This window comes from Harpia harpyja, chromosome 16 (assembly GCF_026419915.1).
Source record: "Harpia harpyja isolate bHarHar1 chromosome 16, bHarHar1 primary haplotype, whole genome shotgun sequence".
NCBI classification, from domain to species: domain Eukaryota; kingdom Metazoa; phylum Chordata; class Aves; order Accipitriformes; family Accipitridae; genus Harpia; species Harpia harpyja.
In genome coordinates this window covers 27,359,905-27,379,624 of record NC_068955.1, presented here as the reverse complement: position 1 = coordinate 27,379,624, position 19,720 = coordinate 27,359,905, and the positions used below count along the sequence as shown (strand labels likewise).

The 19,720-nt window shown below is 36.5% G+C and overlaps 1 protein-coding gene across 3 annotated transcripts in view; it reads left to right on the top strand.

The window, feature by feature from the left end:
- Positions 1 to 19,720, top strand: part of ANO3 (anoctamin 3) — a 216,190-nt gene that overhangs the window by 104,924 nt on the left and 91,546 nt on the right. For all 3 annotated transcript variants that reach the window (XM_052811451.1, XM_052811450.1, XM_052811452.1), the window contains exons 2-3: positions 13,692 to 13,904; positions 14,897 to 14,968. In XM_052811451.1, coding sequence (XP_052667411.1) covers positions 13,692 to 13,904; positions 14,897 to 14,968 — 285 coding nt within the window. The remainder of the gene's footprint in view (positions 1 to 13,691; positions 13,905 to 14,896; positions 14,969 to 19,720) is intronic.

Here is a 19,720-nt window from a genome sequence, read left to right as displayed (position 1 = left end):
TGCTATTTACTGCAAGTTATGAGAGGAACAACTACATAACAGTGCAAGGAAGATGAGAAGGTATATATTAGAAGTCATGTTCTCCCTTCTGTGGTACTCAGTAGCACAGCTCTTACCCAGAATTGTCAGTGCTTTCTGCAAGACAGGGCAGAGATGCAAGTGGTGTGAGATGATCTAAACACTTTGTAACCTTCAAGTTCCACTTGCTGTTACAGTAAAGCTTAGGTTTCTTGGAGGGACCTGTAAGGTCCTACTTAGCAAACAATATCAATCTTATTTTCAGTATATGAGTAATGCATTTAAAATCTGGTTGCATTTTGTTGCCTGCTGATGATGTCGGTGACCATCTTTTGATTTATGTAACTAGGTTCTGACCCTGAAGTCTTGACTAAGGAAAGCGCTTGCACTATAACTACACACATGATTGTACAGCAAAGAGTATATGCTTACTTAGTTCCTACAATTTCAAAATGTTTATAACTGAGTAGTGATGTGCTTAAATCGCATGGCCGAGCTCTTTGCAGGATTGTGTTCTGTGAGCAGCGTTCCTGCCATGGTGGCCAGGTCCCTGGACATGTGAGGACAGACGGGTAAGGTACAGCACCTTCTCCCTGGTGAGTAGTTATTAGGTCAATGCTCCCTGCAGAAAACACATAGACCCTTTCATTTGCCTACACAGTATAGATGACAAATCAGTGAAAAGCTGCTAGACAAGTTCCTTATCTTCCTTATTAAAAAAAAGTGATTTAGAAAAGTGACAGGGTAATGAATATAAAAGAGCGGAAAAGTGTGAAGCCTCTTTATTGTATTAGTATAATGTTTAAATAACAGATTTTAGTTTCAATGTCTTTGAAAATAACTTGTTATGTCCTTGTTCATGCTCACTAGGTTAAGCTTTTGTTCAAGAATACCTACATGTGTTACCGTCTCTTAGAAATAGTTAAACAGTGTGTTTATTTGGAACTTGATTTGATTTGTAATTAGATTTAATTGTATCTTAGTAATTCTATTGCCATAGTATGACCACAGGGGCTAAATTAGCAGCAGTGAATGTGTATGGTTTTTTTTTTTTAACTGCAACAAAGATCTGTTGTACTGTAGATATTTATACAATTTTATTGACGGGTACCTATGCTGCAGTAAACAATCTAGTAAATAAAGAGTGTGTATGTTCTTTCATTACCCTTTGCAAAAATTAAAATTCCCATGATTTTTTTCTTACAATAAGAAATAATTTAGCCTTTCTCCTATTTTCTGACAGAAGAAAAGGGTCAGTGGAAAGAGAAGTTGAAATGGTAGTAACCAGTTTATAACTGCGGTAATAGCTATAGGTTAAGTTTAGAATAATTTCTGGAATTAGAAACAGAATTAAAAAAAAGGATGAAGAAAGAATTAAAAGGATGAGGGTTTGAAGATTTGGCAGGAAAAAGTGACTGAAAATACGATGACCAAAATAAGTGACTTCTGTTTTTGTAAGTTGGTAAATGCCTAAGCACTGTTGAGGGCAAGATCTGAAGCAGCACCATGCACCTGATGTATATGTAGTTAACCAGCCATTCCTAATTTTGAATCAGTTTCTCCAATTGAAATAGAGATTGAAGTACTCTGCAGGTTGATTTTTTTGTTGTTGTTGTCCAAGTCTCTTACAGAACTAAATTCCAGATAGATTTGCGCCAAAGTCTGAGGAACATTGTGTTATTACTACTCTACTGACTGAGCAGCTCTTTTTAATGCTGATTTGCTCTACACAATGCGTTATCCTTTTTACCAAAGGCAGATCTCATACAGTTTTTATATATTGTTCTGTGAAGATATATGCAGAAAGCTGAGGAAAACCAGAACTTTGTAATCATATTCCTATTAACTTTTTAGTTAAGTACACAAAATACCATGGCTTGGTAATATACTATGCCTTTTGTCTTACCTGAACACCTTTATTGTTGCATCAGTTATAATCTGAATTAGGTCATAGGACCCTACTTCTAATTTGTTCATTTCTAATCTGACCAGTCGTGACAGAATACAGAACGTGAATAAAGACATTTTGCAATTCATCTTTCTCATAAAGGAGCTGGTTGCTATCAGACCTTTCGTCTCCTAAGATGAAAAGGGAATGGAGCCACTTGGATATGCAAGTGAGAGAAAGCACTAATATCTTGAGTTTTATGCCTTCTTGGGCTGTTCACTCCAGTTGTTTGCTCTTTTGTTATATTAACTATTATAAATATTATAAATTATTTTTATAAATATTATAAATATTATAACCTGGCTCAAACCCCTTGATGCCTATTCATTTTATGCTTGGTACATTTAAGACCTATCTTGCTCTATTAAAAGGCAATAATGCACTTTCTTCCTTTTCTGTAACCTCATTACGTTGTTGCTAAATCAAGTCAGTCATACCAGTGCCTGTCTCCTGAGGCTGCTGTGAGAAAGCATTTTCTGAAGAATTTCAAGAATGAGGCCTGAGGAATAGGCTACTTTGATGAGGACATACAGCCTTCCAGACATTTACTATGTTATTGGGTTTGGGGGAGAAAATGGAATATTTTGTTGAATTTCTAATGTTTTCTGGCCGATATGTTTGTAACAACTTTGGAGATCTTCCAGACTAGTCAGCAGCCTTCTGAAGCCTTTTAATTGCCGTGTTCAATTAAGCACAAAAATATTTTGCTTTATTTGCGTGCATAGTCATGGCATTAGTGAGACACCAATTTCATTCTGTTAAAATTCAAGTTTAAATTAGGTAAGACCAGATATTCATTGAGATAAACTTTATAAAAGGTATTGCAGGAAGCTTTAGAATGAAATCACTATTTAAAGCTATTTACTTTTCTTAACTGTGCTTTTAATGGCAAGTAGAACCCCTTGGCAAAAAAATCTACTCTGCTTGTCTGAGCTGTTCCTTACTTCAAAACTGTTTCTCCCACCTTTGTCAGGAAAGATCAAATGTATTGGCTGTTACCTGCAAATAAGACACATAAAAGTGCTTAAAGTACATCTTACTAACACGGGTAATGTCAGGAAAGTGTATAATCTTGTTTGTAATAGTAATCATGAGACAGTCTCAAAGTTTTGTACCAAATTAACAGTATGCTGTAACGTGTTAAATTTGGTATGAGTCCTGCCTTACTGATGCACTACTAAAACCAACATTTTGTATTTAACTTGAATACAGGTTTTGTAGACAAAACAAAACAAAAAAACCCATTTTTCCTTTCCATTTCAATGTTCTTCAAAATCCATAAACTAAAATATGTTTCATTAAAAGTGATTTCCTTGTGGAGAAGTTGAGAAAATGAAGTCTTAAAGCATTCTCAATCAGATATAAAGAAAGAGTAGATTTGGGACCTGTATCAGATAATCAAGAAAATAGGGTGAAGTGGTAAAAGGTGAGGATGTAAAAAACCTGCTATTTTCAAAAGTTAGCTGAACCATATTGATTCTAAAGTAGCTAATGTGGTTGTACTTAGGTGGGAATACTAACAGTTTTTATGTGTATACATGGCAATCCATACTATACAGGGGCCTAAAAGGCTTCAGGTAAGAGCTATTGGGGTTGACAGATGGTTGTCTGTAATAGAAACCTTCACTTTTTCCTAATTCTGTGAGCATAAGGTATAACAGGACTGCTTAGAGATTTCATGAGATAAATATCTTTATTTCCCCCCAAAACCTCAAAAAAGATTCCTAATCCTGTTTCAGTACAGCAACCCTTAAGTCTTGGCATCTTATTGGCTTCTTCCATAAATGTTGCAATTTGGGACAACTCTTCTACATTTTGTAGATACAGACTTTCAAATCACAAATGAAAACGTGTTTATACTTCCCTTTTTTATTTTATTTCTGTCATCCTGTGAGTTCATTATGTAATTTTTATCAAGGTAAAGCTGTTTAAAGGAACAGACCTCATTTTAATTTTACAGCTGATCATTACAAGAATTATCCTGCTAGGTGCCATGTGGGAGCAAGGCCAACCTCCAGCTATATTTAGGAGAGGTTTGTGCAGCTTGCAAGCAATTCTTTATTTCCGGCAGTTGAATTTCCTGCTGCTTCCACAAGGAAATAGGTCTTTGCTTCACTGGCCTGAGTGCAAGAGGTATATAATGGAAGGAACGTAATTTCTCATTCTCTGCGAAAGCGCTGTAGTAGGTCTGTGCTTGGGGTTTTGTTTGTTTGTTGCTTACTCTCCATTTGGCATACTTATGAGACAAAGGCGGCCACGACTGTTTGAAAAGAGTTTACAATCAAAGTTGCAGAAACAGAGAATCCTGTTTGCAAATATAACTTAAATGAGAGGAATGTCTCCAATGTTCTTTAAATCCTTTGGTTTTGTTGCACTATTGGTTTGTTTCTCCTGGCACAAAGGGAAAATGCCTCAGTGAAGGTGATGTCACTAAGGAGTAAAGAGAGTTCCGTGTTAATGGGGATATCGCATGCCAACCCAAACACGAATATAAAACTTAAAAATATTAAACCAGTTATTCATGAGTTTTCTAGTGGAGTCCTCTAGGGATCATTTTGAACCCTAGCTGGTATTTTTAGTAGTGGCCCGGAAGTATTTGTAAAATCATCACCGCATGAGCGTGTAGAGGCTGTGAGGACTGAATCTCTTACTAAATTGAGTGCTGGCCAGCGGTAAACATTTCAGTAGAGAAGTTGGAGACTTTTCCTGGGAAACAGTGTCTCAGGGATTTTTATTTTTGCAACGGGCAGCTATTTATAAAAGAAAATCACTGTCCATGGAAGGCCATAGCCAAAAGGGCTAATGGGACTTTTAAGCCTTTGTGTTTGCTGTTGTTACAGTGCTATTGGAAAGTTGAGTGCTGCTCTACTGTCAAGTCAAGAAAAAAAGCTGAAATGTTGATAGGGTGCCATTAAGCCTTCCTTATAGTGCTATACTGAAGTAGTTCTTTCTAAATAGCTCATCAGAAAAATAATTTTGATTTATTTTTTTGAAAAAGAAAAGGTGATCTGGTATAAAAATCTATGGCTATCTAAATAAGGGAAGTAATAGCTTTCTATTTCTTAATCTAATGGACAAAGTACTATAAAATAAAAAATTAGAAAATGAAGCTTGCACAAAATGTTGATACTATTTACAAGATCTATGGGGAAAAATTCACCATCTCTGAAAACTGTTATACCAGGATTCAGTGTTTTTCAAATAATCACTAGTTGAATTAACCATATATTTTTTTAAGTCCTGCTATGTGTGTTTTCTTGGAGAAATTTCAGGTAATCCCACCAATTCCTTTCCCTTTCATTAGCTATGTTTCTGGATTGACGGTTATTTCTCACATGTCTAACTTGAGAGAAAAAAAAAGCTACCACAAGTCTAGGCATTTACAATTTACTTAATTGTTTATGTTCCTCTTCACAATATTTACAACTGCAAAAGGTTGAAGTAAAATCATGGTATTTAATGGAAGCAGTCTTCAAAGGCATGATTAATGATATCATTAAACCCCATATTATTTCATAAACACCTTCATAAATCTATGTTATTTCTGTAGTGGGGTGAAGTTTAAAAATATCATCACAATGACTTACTGTCATTCAGGATATATTTATTGGCTAGCCTAGGAGTTATACTCACCCAAGTGGCTACATTTGAAACATTTAATGGGAATAATGTTGGACTCAATCTCTGGTTGGACTTGATGATCTTAAAGGTCTTTTCCAACTTAAACGATTCTGTGATTCTGCGACTCTGTGTTGACCTGTTCATAACAGAAAAGGCAACAGAGGTGATCTGAAAAAACACCTTTAGAAAATTGGGATTCATAACTTTTCATGATATACTGATAGTATTGAAGAGAAATAGGGTTCATCCTTGAAGGCTATTTTGTCCCATGTTTAGTGTGTGTCGTCCTTTTTTTTTTTTTTTTTTTTTTTCCCCTTCTCAAGAAAAGGATTGGTTAATTTTCTCCAGTTTTGATGAGGCTTTTTAGTGTGTTTGTTAATATAATAAGAATACTTGATGCTGGGTATTTTGTGGTTGGTTTTTTTTTTCTGTAAGAATATAAAACAAATTCAGAGGTTATCCAGTTTGATTCTACCTTTTATATAAAAAAGGAAAGTATGGGTACATTCCTGACTTACTTAAATATTGGTCTAATATATGAAACTGAATACCCTTTGTATTTGTTGAGATATTAGAAATAGATTAGAAAACTCCTGCTGTTACTGAAATAATTTATTATTTCTCCATTATTAAGTATCTTTTGGTTATGGTTTCTCAGAATTTATTAGAGTAATTATCCTACAGTAAGTTTTCTTTTGCAGATTGCAGCTGTCAATCAGAGTAAGCTCATTCTTTATCTGTAAGTACCTGTTACATCCACTGAGTATTGAAAACGAAATGCTCTTCAAAATTGAGCTGTTTTATACTTGATACTGTAGAAATATGTTTTCACATTAAACTTAAATGTCATGAAAACCATTGCGAGCTTTTCTTCATATTTTATGTGATTAAAGATTCTAATTATGATGATGCTGTTGACAGAAACATTTGAGATTTATCAGGTTCTCAGTCTGTTTTAATGTGTTTTATGAATGACATTTCATTTTAATTAGTGACGTACGGTATGTAAAGCCAAAGGCTTTACAGAACTTTTTTTTACAATTAAGAAGGTATTTTCATCAAGCAAACTCATGATGACGTGAGTAGTTGGTAAGACCTGCATGTTGTTGATATTGATTGTGGACATGATTATATAGCATAACTCTATAAAGCTGATGCTGTTGATCTGACTTATATAGTAGCTACTCCTGTTTTACGCTAAGGCTTGTGCTGGATTAAATGGGGAATAGTTACTGGCCTGTTCTTTTTGAAATTAGCACTGGTCCAGCCTTGCTAAGGGTGCTTCCAGCATTGGGTTAACAATGCATACTTTCCTCATCTAAAATTAGGAGCAAATGAAATGCATTTTTTTTCTCTTAATAATAAAGAAATTATCAACTGTACCTGTATTTCACAGAATGAGGCACAGGAGAATTTTTCCTTTATGTTTCTAATGGCCAAAACCTGGAGGCATCTAAGAGCTGGCTTCATTTAGAGTCTTTCTAGATTGGCATAATGTTAAGCATGCATTAAATTGTGCATACTGATTTAATGATAAGAAAAGCTCATCATACTCTAGCTCCATCTTTCCTGCCTGCTCTGCCAGGAACCTATGAGATGGTGTAGTACAGCTGGCTGTTCTGGCTTTGAGCCATGTAGGGATTTGCCTACATAACAGGAATCCCCATCTTCCTCTCGGAAGGAACACTTTCCGAGGCAGAAGTGCTAGAATAAAAGGCAGGATCTGATTAAACCATAAACTTTAACCACCTTTTTCTCCAACGTGAGAAATTTCTATACTTATGGCATACTCATTTCCACACTCATGCTAAGTGCCAGAGGAATACTTTGTAGGGAAAGAGCCAATAAGTGCAGTTCAAGTAGAAAAACAGGTTTATTCTTTTTTTGCTAAGTGTATGTATGTCTTTTATTGCAGATCCAAATATCCCTGAACAAGCAAGGTCTGTGTAGCAAAGTTCTAGTTGGAAAGGTACAGATTCTAGAAAACACCCCTATGGAGAAGAGAGGAAGGAATAAAAATAATTTCAGTAAACAATTTAGTGACCCAGTTGATGATGTCAACCACAAGCTGTTTGTGTGCCAGAGCTGGGTAAGCATTGGCATGCAACTGCAAATGCCACCAAAACTAGCATATCACAGAACTGGACTCTGACACACTAGCAGAGAATGAATTAACTTGTTAAATTTGAATCATGAGGGTAGATCATACTACTAGCATAACAGCGAATGTGCTCTGAGGTTACTTTGCTGTGACTCACTCTTTCCAAGCAGAAGCAGCGTGGTATTAAGGAATCTGTTTGAAATGACACAGGGGAATATACAGTGAGAGAGAGCAAAAGGGAGTAATTTTCTTTTAAATTGAGGCAGTACCTCATGAAAGAATTATACTCTTTTTTTGTATGTATCACTTAAATTGTTGTTAAAATTGAATGACAGTGTGTGTTATTCGCATTACCGTAAATTTCTGTGGTAATAAAGTGATTCATCTTGCTACACGCAGTGGCTCCAATACAGATGCAAGAAACAGTCGTCTTTGTCAACAGTAATAATTATGCTGTAGGGTCCATGATTACTGACAGTGTATCACTGCTTAAGAAATTGATCATTAAAGCCATCCAGAACAATTACAAAATACGTCATTTTACATATTATTCTATATTACCCATTGCTATGTCTAACTACTGTAGACTTTGGTCTAATAAACGCGTCCATTCAGGAAGAGCTACAAAGAATGCTTCTTGGAAACCTTGCAAGTAGCGTAGCAGACATGATGTAGCATTGCTCTGTTCTGAACACGGCATTGTTGGTGCTATAGCCCAGTGCCACTGCCTGCTCTGCTGGCGCAGAGCATCCATTTCAGAATCGTTAAGAAGCGGAGTCCTTTCTGCTCATACCTATTTAAAGACCTATTGCACCTTCTGAGGCGGCAGCAGCTTACCTCAATCTACCTTAACCTCCTATTAAATTAATACTTAATCTGTCTGACCAAGAACAATCATGCTGTGTTGCAGATCTGGAAGAACTGTCCTCGTTGGACTAAGGAAGTTCTGCATTTCTTGATAGAGCAGCGCTTACACTGAAGTGTAAAGCATGTTCTGGGAGCTTGGGGAAGTTTTTAAATGAAAGGCCCTTTTAAACTTTAGCTATTATAGTTAAATATGGGCAGTATCCTGCTAATCAAAGGACCTTCTTTGTGGACTCTTATGTTGAGATTTAGATAAGAGAGAGCCTTGCTGAGTGTGACATTCTTCTTCGGGTGGCACAGATTCTGATGGGGAAAATTCCTTGGAAGTTCGTGGCTCTCCAAGCAGCAGAAATATTTAGATTACTTGTTTGTTTCTAGCACAGTCAGAGAGAGTTAATATATATCACTAAGAGACTAAGATTTGTAAGAACATGCTGCAGAGTAAATTGTGCTGTCAAGCAGAGAAATAGTGTAGTAAACCAGACTCTCTATGCTAATCTTCTGAGGATCTTTGACAGTGTGTACAGCAATCACAGAAGATCTGCTGATCCTGTACAGACAGGAGGCTTTAACACTCTTCATAGCAAACTCCATGTATTTAATTTTCCTTGGCATTGAAACCATAGATATTTTGTGGTTTGTTTTTTTTTTTCCTCCACCTTACATTTCTGGTAGAGTTCAATATTAATGTATATTTGTAATCTTCATTTATGTGAATATCCTTGTTCATAAAGATTTCCCAGATACTTTGGGGACTATGTTTTTTCTTCTGTGGTGTGTTTCCATATAGTTCACTTTGACAGGAAAGGCAGCAGTCTCTCAGAGGTCACGTTGTATTGTTCTTGGTGGAACAACTTGAGGCATTTAAACGAGAGAGTAGCAAAAATTTCTGGCATTAACTTCTGAATGTATCTACAGGGTCTGGCCGGGATGGAGATAGTTTTCTTCATAGCAGCCCGTATGGTGCTGGTCTTTGGATCTGCGACTAAAAGTGTTGCTAACACCCCAGTGTTTTGGTTATTGCTGAGCAGCGCTTGCGCAGCACCACGGCCTTCTCTTTTTTCCCTGCTCTGCTCCGCTGCGAGCAGGCTGGGGGTGGGCAAGAGGCTGGGAGGGGACACAGCTGGGACAGCTGACCCCAGCTGACCAGAAGGATATCCCATGCCATAGAGCATCGCACTCAGCAATAAAATCTGAGGGGCAGGGAGGTTGTCATTGCTCAGAGACTGGCTGGGCCTTGGTCTGCTCATGGGAGGTAGTGGGTGATTGCCACTGCATCATTGTTTTTTGGGTTTGGGTTTTTTTCCCCCCTTCTTTCCTTCACTTATTAAACTATCTTTACTTCAGCCGGTGAGTTTTTCTCACTCTTGCTCTTCCCGTTCTCTCTCCCCATCCCGCTGTGGAGGGTCAGCACGTGGCTGCTGTGATGCTTAGCTGGTAGCTGGGGTCAACCCACCCCAATGTACAATGCATTTGTCTTTGAAAATGTGTTTCTAATTTTGTAAACAGTTTAAAGCTTCATGAAAAATTTAAGAATTCCTATGAATCATGCAAGTAGCTACTGAATTAGGGCAGTATGAGACCTTGGCAAATATGTACAAATATGTTTGCTTTTTCGTAATTTTATTTTTAAGCTGCAACAAGCGATTGCCCAGTGGCAAAGACCGACTTGCAGAGCTGTCTCTTGTCCTTCGTGAGTTCCTTCTGCTCTACCTGTGGCCTGGCTGCTTGCTCCCTGCTTTACACCGTGGTTCGTAGTCTGCACAAACTGCCTGTCCCCTGATGTGATGTGGCTCTCTTGCTCCCCAGCTTTCAGGCACGCTCCATTAATTAACTGCCTCGTGGGATGGCTCCGTGCTCCAGCACGCTCTTTCTGCCTGACCTGCTGGTTCCTGGGGTACAGTGTGACTGTAAGCAAAAGCAGGAGAAACAAACCCTGTCCATCATGGAGCTGAATACAGTAGACTAGCTCTTTAATAGACTTAGATTTTGCTCAGTGTTGAATTACTCAATTTTTACAAGGGTGGTGTGCATCAAGGCCCTAGATCGACTCAGAAGGTATATAATATTGAGTTTCTCTTCCATGTAAACTGAGGAAAGCTACTTAATTTCCTTGTATCTCAGGAACAACTGTAAGAGTTGTAAGCTTTTTCCGAATCATTGCCCAACTATTTTGTTCTAACTGACTTTGAAATGTGGAGGGTTTTGCGACCATGTGCTGCTACAATGTTTTTTCACAAAGGTTACCTAATAGGTAAAAGGATTAAGAGCTTTAATATAATTCCATAATGGTGAAGGGGAAATGAATTTTGTAGCTTTGAAAGGAAAGTGTAAATATTTTACAGAATGGAATGCTCATAGCATCTGTATTTTGGCTGCTTTTTTTTTTTTTTTTTTTTTTTTTTTAAACTAAATTCACACCTTATAGTGTACAAGAGCCTTTCAGGAGTAGATTTACTTTAAGTTTTTGTAGTGCCTGTAAGCATCCTTTGTGCCAAGTACCAGAATACAATATGAGGCATACTTATTGCAGTCACAGTCGTAAATTCATATTGTCATTCTATAATCGTTATTAAATACTTATTTATGATCTGCCAAACCTGAACATTTAGAAATATATCTAATTGTAATTACTGAAGTGGAATAATGAGCATGTTTATGGATAATGTTAGATGTATATGGCCTTGTTTTTGCAAATATTGACAGATTCAAATTTTGGTTGTCTGAGAAATTCCTGAAATTCTGGGAAGAAATATAAAATGGGAGTTAAATGGGATAAATATTGGTAAAATTATCATCTTGAAGGGATAGCTGTATTTTTTTTGATTGTAAATAATTATCACACTCAGAACAGAGACAGCCAGTCATACAAACAAAATGTGCTAAAATAGTACATACCACCTTGAAAACTGAATTGTTAGCCAGTGTAGCAGGTCAGGTGATTTAATTGTTTAAAAGTCTTATACTACATTTTTAGCAAGAATGTCATAAAATAGATTCAGTATTATAACTGCTAAGTAATTTTTCACAGTCAGAGTTTTTAATTTCGGTGAAAAAAAATTTCATAAAGCCAATTTTACAGGATTTGGTTCCTTTTCAAATATTAATAGAGAAGTTGTATTGTGTGTTAGTGTAGTAATAAGAAACAGTTAACGGAGTCTGAAGGTCAGCAACAGCTAAACACAGGAGTAAACCCATCATTTTTTCTCAGAAAAATCTGACTTTTGGTATTAATTTTAATCTTATTAAAATGTGGAGTTATTTATGGTCAAGCTTAGATGTATTGATATTTCTTAATTGGAATTGGGGACTGAAGACCTGTGTAGCTGATAGCCGTATTATGTTTTTGCATTAGAAGGCATATATGAGAACAGTGGGAATACTCGAAATAAATGTGGTTTTATATATAAAAGTGATGTTTTCCAAGGAAGAAACTTGTCTGCCATAGGGAAAAATAAATACTAGGCTACCTTTCATTAGCCTTTGATCCAGCAGTGATGGATAGTAGAATGGTAACAAAACAAAATCTGCTTGTTTTCATCACTTGTTCATTTCACAATAACATTTTCAATATTCATGAATTTCTGCGGGTTTACATGGGGGTCTCATTTTATATTCCTGTTCTTTTATGAAATACCTTGTATTAAGTGAGCGTATGGATTTGAGTGCCATTAAATTTTCAGGCCTACATTTTTGTAGCTTAGTGTAATTAAAGTAATATTAACGAGAACACTTTCATAGTGCGGGGGGTAAAAAGGAAAGAGTAATGTTCTTATGGCACACTGTAGCACTTTCTAAATCTTAAACGAGAAGGGTGATAATGTCAACAAAGTTGATGATAATGCATTATTTGGTGTGCATTGACGAACAATTCTGCACTGGGACCGTGGCTGGGGCCTGCACACTGCAGACTGGGCAGCAGTAGACTCTGGAGTTGCATCCTGGCAAAGAGCCTTTCAAGTAAAAGAGGCAGAAAATCAGTTCTGTTTTCCCCTTATTTCTTGTCACTATTACATCATCAGTTGTACTTTCCTAGACAAATGCACTTTGATTATTTAGCGTTTCCCGGTGAATTTTTAGAAACAGTAGAAATTTTAGAAATTATTATTACATTATTAAAATTTAGTGTTAGTGAGGATCACAGTTAACATAAAGGGAATCTTTGTTTCAGGATTCAGAGAGTTAAAAATAAGTTCCATACATTCAAATGACAGATAATGTTCTTAATGCCTGATACTGTACGTGTAAGTTTAGGACGTGTAGCCAGTCTGTTGTTTGTGGACAGGCAATACAAGCAGTTATTACATTAAGTTTGTTCTGTCACCAACAAGGTGATATAATAGAGACCATGCTAATTATAAAAGATCTATGAGAGATAATTTGGAAACACAGACTTGTAATGTTAAGATGGGAGGAACTCAGAACAGGGAATGATTTTTGCATCATTTTTAAAATGACACACTAAAACCAGGGATCCCCAAATCACATTTTTCGTTTAAATTAACAATCCGATTTTTCAAACATTTTTGCTGATACCACACAGTTGACTGGGGCATGCCTGGATGTAGGTACCTGAACCTAAAGCCAGGCAACACATATGAAAACCCAACACTGGCATGTGTCCCAGAAGAAAAACTAGAAACAGCTAACAGATTCATCAGAACTTGCAAACAGCTGCATTTCAAAGGAGAAGGTGTTCATGAATCCTTCAGGAAGCTTGTGAACATCTTTTGCTTGTATTCGATTTTGTTTGTTTGTTTGTTTGCTTGTTTGAGGGGTTTTATTCATTTCTACCACTGAATTAAAATTTTGTTTAGCAATCATCATGTGGATGATGCTAGGTCCTGTCATTTGCTTCTGAATGACTGTATGACGTATGTACCACAGAATCATCAGATTTAGAATATTGTGAATTTGAATTGTGGGATGTTGATGGAAGGATAGGTGGAGAATTCCTGGATTTCGTTCCCAACTCTGTATTCTTCTTTGAACTTTGAATATTTTAAACATTTTTGTTTAGTTGGAGAGTTGCTTATTAAGTGGATGAATCACCTTGAGCTTTCATAATTAGCCGTCTGTCTTTGTCATTGCCTAATATGGCAGAGCTTATGTTTTTTTTTTCTTTTTTGGCTTTTTCAGGCATGAATACGAGCAAGAGTGAGACAGTGAAAGAGCATCCACTGAAACCCTCTAGAAGATCTATGCCATGCCTAGCCCAGAGCCAAACACATCCTCAGAGTCTGAGCAAGCATTCGTCATTTCTGCAGCCAAATCGTGTGCAGCCACAGCCCCGGTCTCAGCCTCTAAGTGCAGGGACTTCTACAGCTACAGTGGATGTAGTGTCAGAACGAGGTAGGAGGTTTTTCTTTCAGGCTTGTTCCAACACTGGGAATGGAAGGGATCTATGGGAACATAATTTGAAGTTTTGTGGTGTCTTAGATATAATTTTTTAGCATCTTTCATTAAATTATAGGGGCATCTGATAAGCTTTGATTTGTTTAGATATCTACGGTTTGTTGGAGAGATGTTTTTGCACAAAACAGCTAGAAGAGCCATGGTACCGAGTCCTTGAGTCAATCTCTATAATGTTTGAGTGAGGCTTAAACTAATTTTTATTTTATTTTTCTGAATTACAAGATTATTTCCTTCTCACTGAAAACAAGACAAGAAAGTGCTCCTGTATGCTGGGGAAGAGCATGAAGGCTTCTGTAGTCAGTCCTAGGAGAGGGAGATTAAAAACATACTAGGCTTTTGGCAAGAAATGTCTTTAAGTATGAACATGTAGGAGCAGATGCATTCATTCATGAATAGCAGAATCAGGGAAGAGTGGTATGGAGAAGAGTGGTGTGGAGAGAATGAGAGAAAAGGGAGAAAATCCCTATGAATTTTAGCTTGTGTTGGAAAAAGGAACTACTTTTATTTTAGGATTTCTATTTTAACAGATAAATATGCCTTAATAGAGAGACTAGTCTAGTTGGAGATCCCAGTCACTGTGTATGTCACCTGTTGCCAGCTATTGCCATATACTATTGCCAGCTGTGTGTGAACCTTTATAGAACAAATTAACTCTGCTGGCTTCTGCTACTAAATTTTGATAAGTCCTTCCTTAATGTTCATAGGCACTAATTATTACTCTAGTAAGTTATTTCACTAAGTTAAACTTATCTCAGGAATAGAGTGAAAGTCTTCAGTAAAGTGATCTTGTTCTTTTTTCCACCAATGGAAAGTGCTCTTCAAAATTTCAGCATAAAGTTTTTCATTTGAGTCACTGACAGCTTTGAAAAGTGTTTCTTTTACTTAAAAAATACATGTGAATGCTGATATGAATATTGCATTTATTCCAGCTAAAGTGATGGAGACTTTGGAAAACAACTTGCTTAAGCTGTCTAATACAGAATACAGTGATCCATTTTTAGGTAAGTTTGTGTCTGAACTGAAATAATAATAAATTAATGATTCTTTAATTACACTTGCAGTATTTAGGGGTGGAAAGGCCATACTTACCCTGAACTGCTAGTTTTTTTGAAAGAGGAGACTAAATGTGGGTAAAGAAATATGTGCTGTCATAAATTTCCTGATTCTTTCTCTCCTTTTAGACTAACGGTAAATAGGGACTAAAGACAGACAAGTATTTTTTTCATACATCCAGCGTAACCTTTTCCCATAACAATCCTTCATAATACAACCACTTGGAAGCATGTGTTTGAAACTGCTTTGAAATAGTTGTTGTTATTATTATTCAGTTATTATTATTCCTGTATAGCCATGTTATTTAATATTGTCATGGCTGCAGTTATGTTGGTTTTTTTGCTTTAGATAGTCATGTATATTTGCTTTAGATATTCATGTATAGAAAGTGTTAAAATTGGGGGGGGGGGGGTAACGCAGAAAAATAGCTATGATTTGGGCATCAAATATGCCTGCATTAATGGCATTTTGATACTTTAATTAAGTCAAAGAAAGTAGGAAAGGAGTTATTCTTAGAATAATCCCATCCTTGCAACTGCAAAATGAGTCTGTATATACACACACGAGTAGTAATTTGCAAGTTCCAAAATTAATTAATTTTGAAATTCCCTGGCTGTGTGTTACCCATCTGAAGTACACACAGATACTGCTGCACCTTGCACAGCTACTGTGAAAGATCTTTTTGCTCACAGTCAATGTAGCATCAATGTAGAAGTTGTATCTTCGTGCTGAAGGAAAGAGATCTGCTTTCAGAAAGCTATTTCTGCTCACTTCTCACATGTTTTAGCATTGATTTTTCTTGATGCCCAAAATATATGATAGATAAGAGGCTCTTCAAGGTCTCCTAAAGAGGTAGCTACTGGAAATGTGAGTGAAATTGATACTTCCTCCAAAACAAAATCAAAATGTTCCAGAATCATGGCACAGACCAAAAACGTGGTGTGAAGATTGTGTAAGAAAAATAATGTATCTCACTAAGGTTGCAGTTGAAGCTACTGCACTCTTTTGGTGTAATTGGTTTCATTGGGTAGGCAAGCACAGGTACTAGATGATTTCACTGTTACAATTTGCTTCAATTTGTTTTTATAGGCTGTTCTATTTTTTACTAATTGCTTACACATACACGTGCTGATATTACTGCATATTTATGTATGGCAGCAGTAATTCTTTCTCATAGTAAGTGATGCACTGTTTTTCATTCACATCACCTAGTTTTAACCTGAAAAGAAACGTGGAGGGCTCAGCGATTGAGGAAAAGATAGATTGAGTCTCATCAGCTCAAAATTGTATTAAACTTTGGTGTGGTTATTTCTCCTCTGCTCTTTGAAGAGGCAGAAAAAATATTTAAATGGTAGCCCTTTGCTAACTTGATTCATTAATTTGCCTGTGTTAATTGAGTCAATGCCAAATTAGATCACTGAAATCCGTGAAGTTATTCTGTATTTACAGAAGTGTAACTGGTTAGGATGTTCAGCTACAAGCAAGAAAGGAAACAGTATTTTTAAATAAATCCCAGAAGTCAGTAGTAAGAATTGCCTTAGATAAAAATCAGCATTATCAGTTAGGTTCATGAAGAGAAATGAGGGACAGTTAAAGGTGCATTTAAAAAAATGGCCTTTCTGTAGGCCTTCAAAATACAGTTTGTTTGTGCTTAAGGATCATATTTATGTGGGTAAGAATTTGTCTCCCAGACTAAAATTTTTTATTTTATCCTGAATCTGGGGGTGGGGTGGAGTGGGGTGGAAGTTCAATCAGCAATAGTCATTTTTTTTTTTTTTTTTTTTTCCCCCTTTGATTGCCAGATAGGTGAAGACAATGCAGCACTGCTGTATGCTTTAGTCGGTACTCTGGCACTTTGATGGAGTTTGCAAAATAGGCTGATTAATGGATATCATCTTCTTAGTGAACCTTTTCAAACTGCTCTCCTGAGAACATGGAAGAATGTTGACTTAAGTGAATGTGGTGAATTTTTAATTAGACAACATCATGGAACTGTACATAAAACAGGCCAAATGGCTCTCTCCTTTTCCAGAATTCTGTCCATCGACAAACTATCTTCTTGTGAGGAGGGGATTAACAAGCATCAGATAAAAGTCTTTGGTGGAAAGTTTCTCTTTTATTTCTGTTGACTATAGATGAGGCCATAAATCTGTTGGACTTGTTTAGTTAGTGACGTTGATGGATTACACCTTTGTTACTGCTAACACAGACAAATGGGATCAAGGACGTTACGGATTTCTGTTCTTTTCTCTGTCAGTTTTAGGTGGTAAGTAGTGTTTTTAGTTTGAGGAATCAGTAAATTCAAGCAAAGTAATAGGCATTGAGCTTCTGTAGCATATAGCGTGAACTATGAGTTTTCAGAAGCGCTGGAATGCTCAGTGCTTAGCCAAAGCTTTGTGGAAATTTCCACCCAGTGAAGGTTATGAGCAGGGCTTTCCGAACTTATCTAGGTGGAAATCACCTATTGCTTGGATCTGGACATTCAGTAAAACGTTACGCCTTGCATTTCTCAAAGCGTGGTTGTAGAATTTGGTGTTCAGTCCAGAGCAAAATCGTGTTATTGCTTCTACTTACTTGAAAAAGCGTTTTCTTTTCCTATATGTTTGCATTATAGAAGAGTATAAAGTTCTGTTTAAGTGACCTTTGTCACTTGTTGAGACCTGAGTTCACAAGAGATAAAACTAAGATGTGGGTTCCCAGTTCACTGAAGAACATTAATCCCTCTGGCTCCACTGCAGCTTCTTTAAGATTCTTACTCATCAAATCAGTGAAAGATTCCTGCTTTTTGACTGTTCAGAGAATGCCTTTTTACCTAAGAACTTCTCCAAGAGACCAATATGCCTGCTGACCAAGATAATACAGTTAGTGAAAAACTAATTACAGTGAATATATTCTCGACAACAAGACGCATTTATTTTTGTCGACTCATTTAGCTGCAAGTAGCTAGTCAAATCCTATAACCACACACATGGGGGAATTTTCTGAATAAGCTTTGTGATGAGAACATTCCAATTTGTCAAGACTTCTTCAGAAATGTTTATACAAGGTTAGAAGAGGGTAGGATTTCTTGCCGTGAGGGAGACCACTGCCGAGTAACCAGTACCTTGCTGCTGAAGCTGTGTGTCAGGGAAGTGGAAGACTGAGGTTCCAGTTACTGAATTGTACAGGAAAGACCAACTTTCGTAACATCAAGTTACAGGCTGTCTTGAGGTAATACTTGAAACTTTTCCTGAAAGGTGCCTAAAGTTTTTGTTTTAGTATGAAATATGAAGACTTCAGAGCAACTTTTATAGAGGCAATAGAAGTATTTACTGCCTAGGTATATAACACAGGAGAGATGCTTATATGAGATGACAGAGGCAGTCAGACTAAGCCTCAGTGTGGTATTTTAGGTAACAAGAACAGTATACCTGTGATACGTTACTTACTTGGACTACTCTCTCATATTGATGCAACAGTCACAAATACCTGAAAGGTATAGATTTAGCAAAACAGGAAAAAACGTTTTCGTACTTCTTTAGAATTGAGTGTCAGGACTTTATAAGAGGTAAATACAAGAAAAAATGAAAATACTTGTATTTGTAGATACATGTAAATTTGTGTTACACAAGAACCTGGACGTTAAAGCCTGAACTCATTGCTGTAACAGTATAATTCCAGTGTAATCCATTTTTTAATACATTTGAAAGTCACACCAATGACACTCAGAAATTTGACATTCATTCTCTCAAAGGGAATTGAACATTATACTTTTTTTCAAAGTCTTCTGTCTGTGGATACTTGCTTAAAAAATGTAGTGTATATTTACATTCCATTCTGTTTTTACTGTGCTTTGTTTTTCTTCTGAAGGACATGCTCAGTAATCACTTTGATTGTGCCAGCTGGATTTAAATGACATCGCTTTAACTTCAATTACTGAATTTCTGGCTTTACTGCAGCTACCAATAATAGCTTGTGGCTCTAGGTGGAGCTGAAAAAAATAAGTGGGGAATAGTTAGTTCCTAGTAGCTATATAGTAACTACATACAGAGAGTCACATTAATAACAATCTGTTTTCCTCTAAATATTTTTAAGTTCTAGAAACATAACAGAATTGCAGACATGTTAAGGTTAACTAATGAGTGAGTTAATCGAGGAGCCACTCCCCTGGTGTGGGGGTATGTCTGTGTGCACATGCATGTATAAAGAAACAGTAACTGGTAAATTTTTAAAATTATGCTTTTCTTTTTCCTTAAAGGCCATCATATGCATAAAGGGAATGAACCTTATCTTTGAATGATCACAAATATGGCTGGCTGTCTTTTCTAAAAGAAATCTGAGTGTAAACAATTTTGATGAAGGTTCTTTGCACTAGAAGTTTATCTCCATGAACGGTTGAAAAACCCTGTTCAGTAATCTCTGTTAACATTATAGGAGGTGGCTACTACATATCTTTTGGAGCTTTGAGTGTGCTTTAGAAATCAGTTGACTGAGATTAAGAGAATTTAGCAGTTCTTTATTGTTGAACTGAAAATGAAGTACTCTAGTTAAGCTGAAGGAAATTTACATGATTTGCAGGAGAATTTGTTTTACTTTATTTCAGTAATAACTCCTTTTTTCTAAGAGTAACTTTTTTCTTGCCATAACTGAGATAAACGCTCTCTTCTAATGCATGGTACAGGTGAAAAAGAGCTGTGTAAGGTGCAAAGGCTTACAAAACC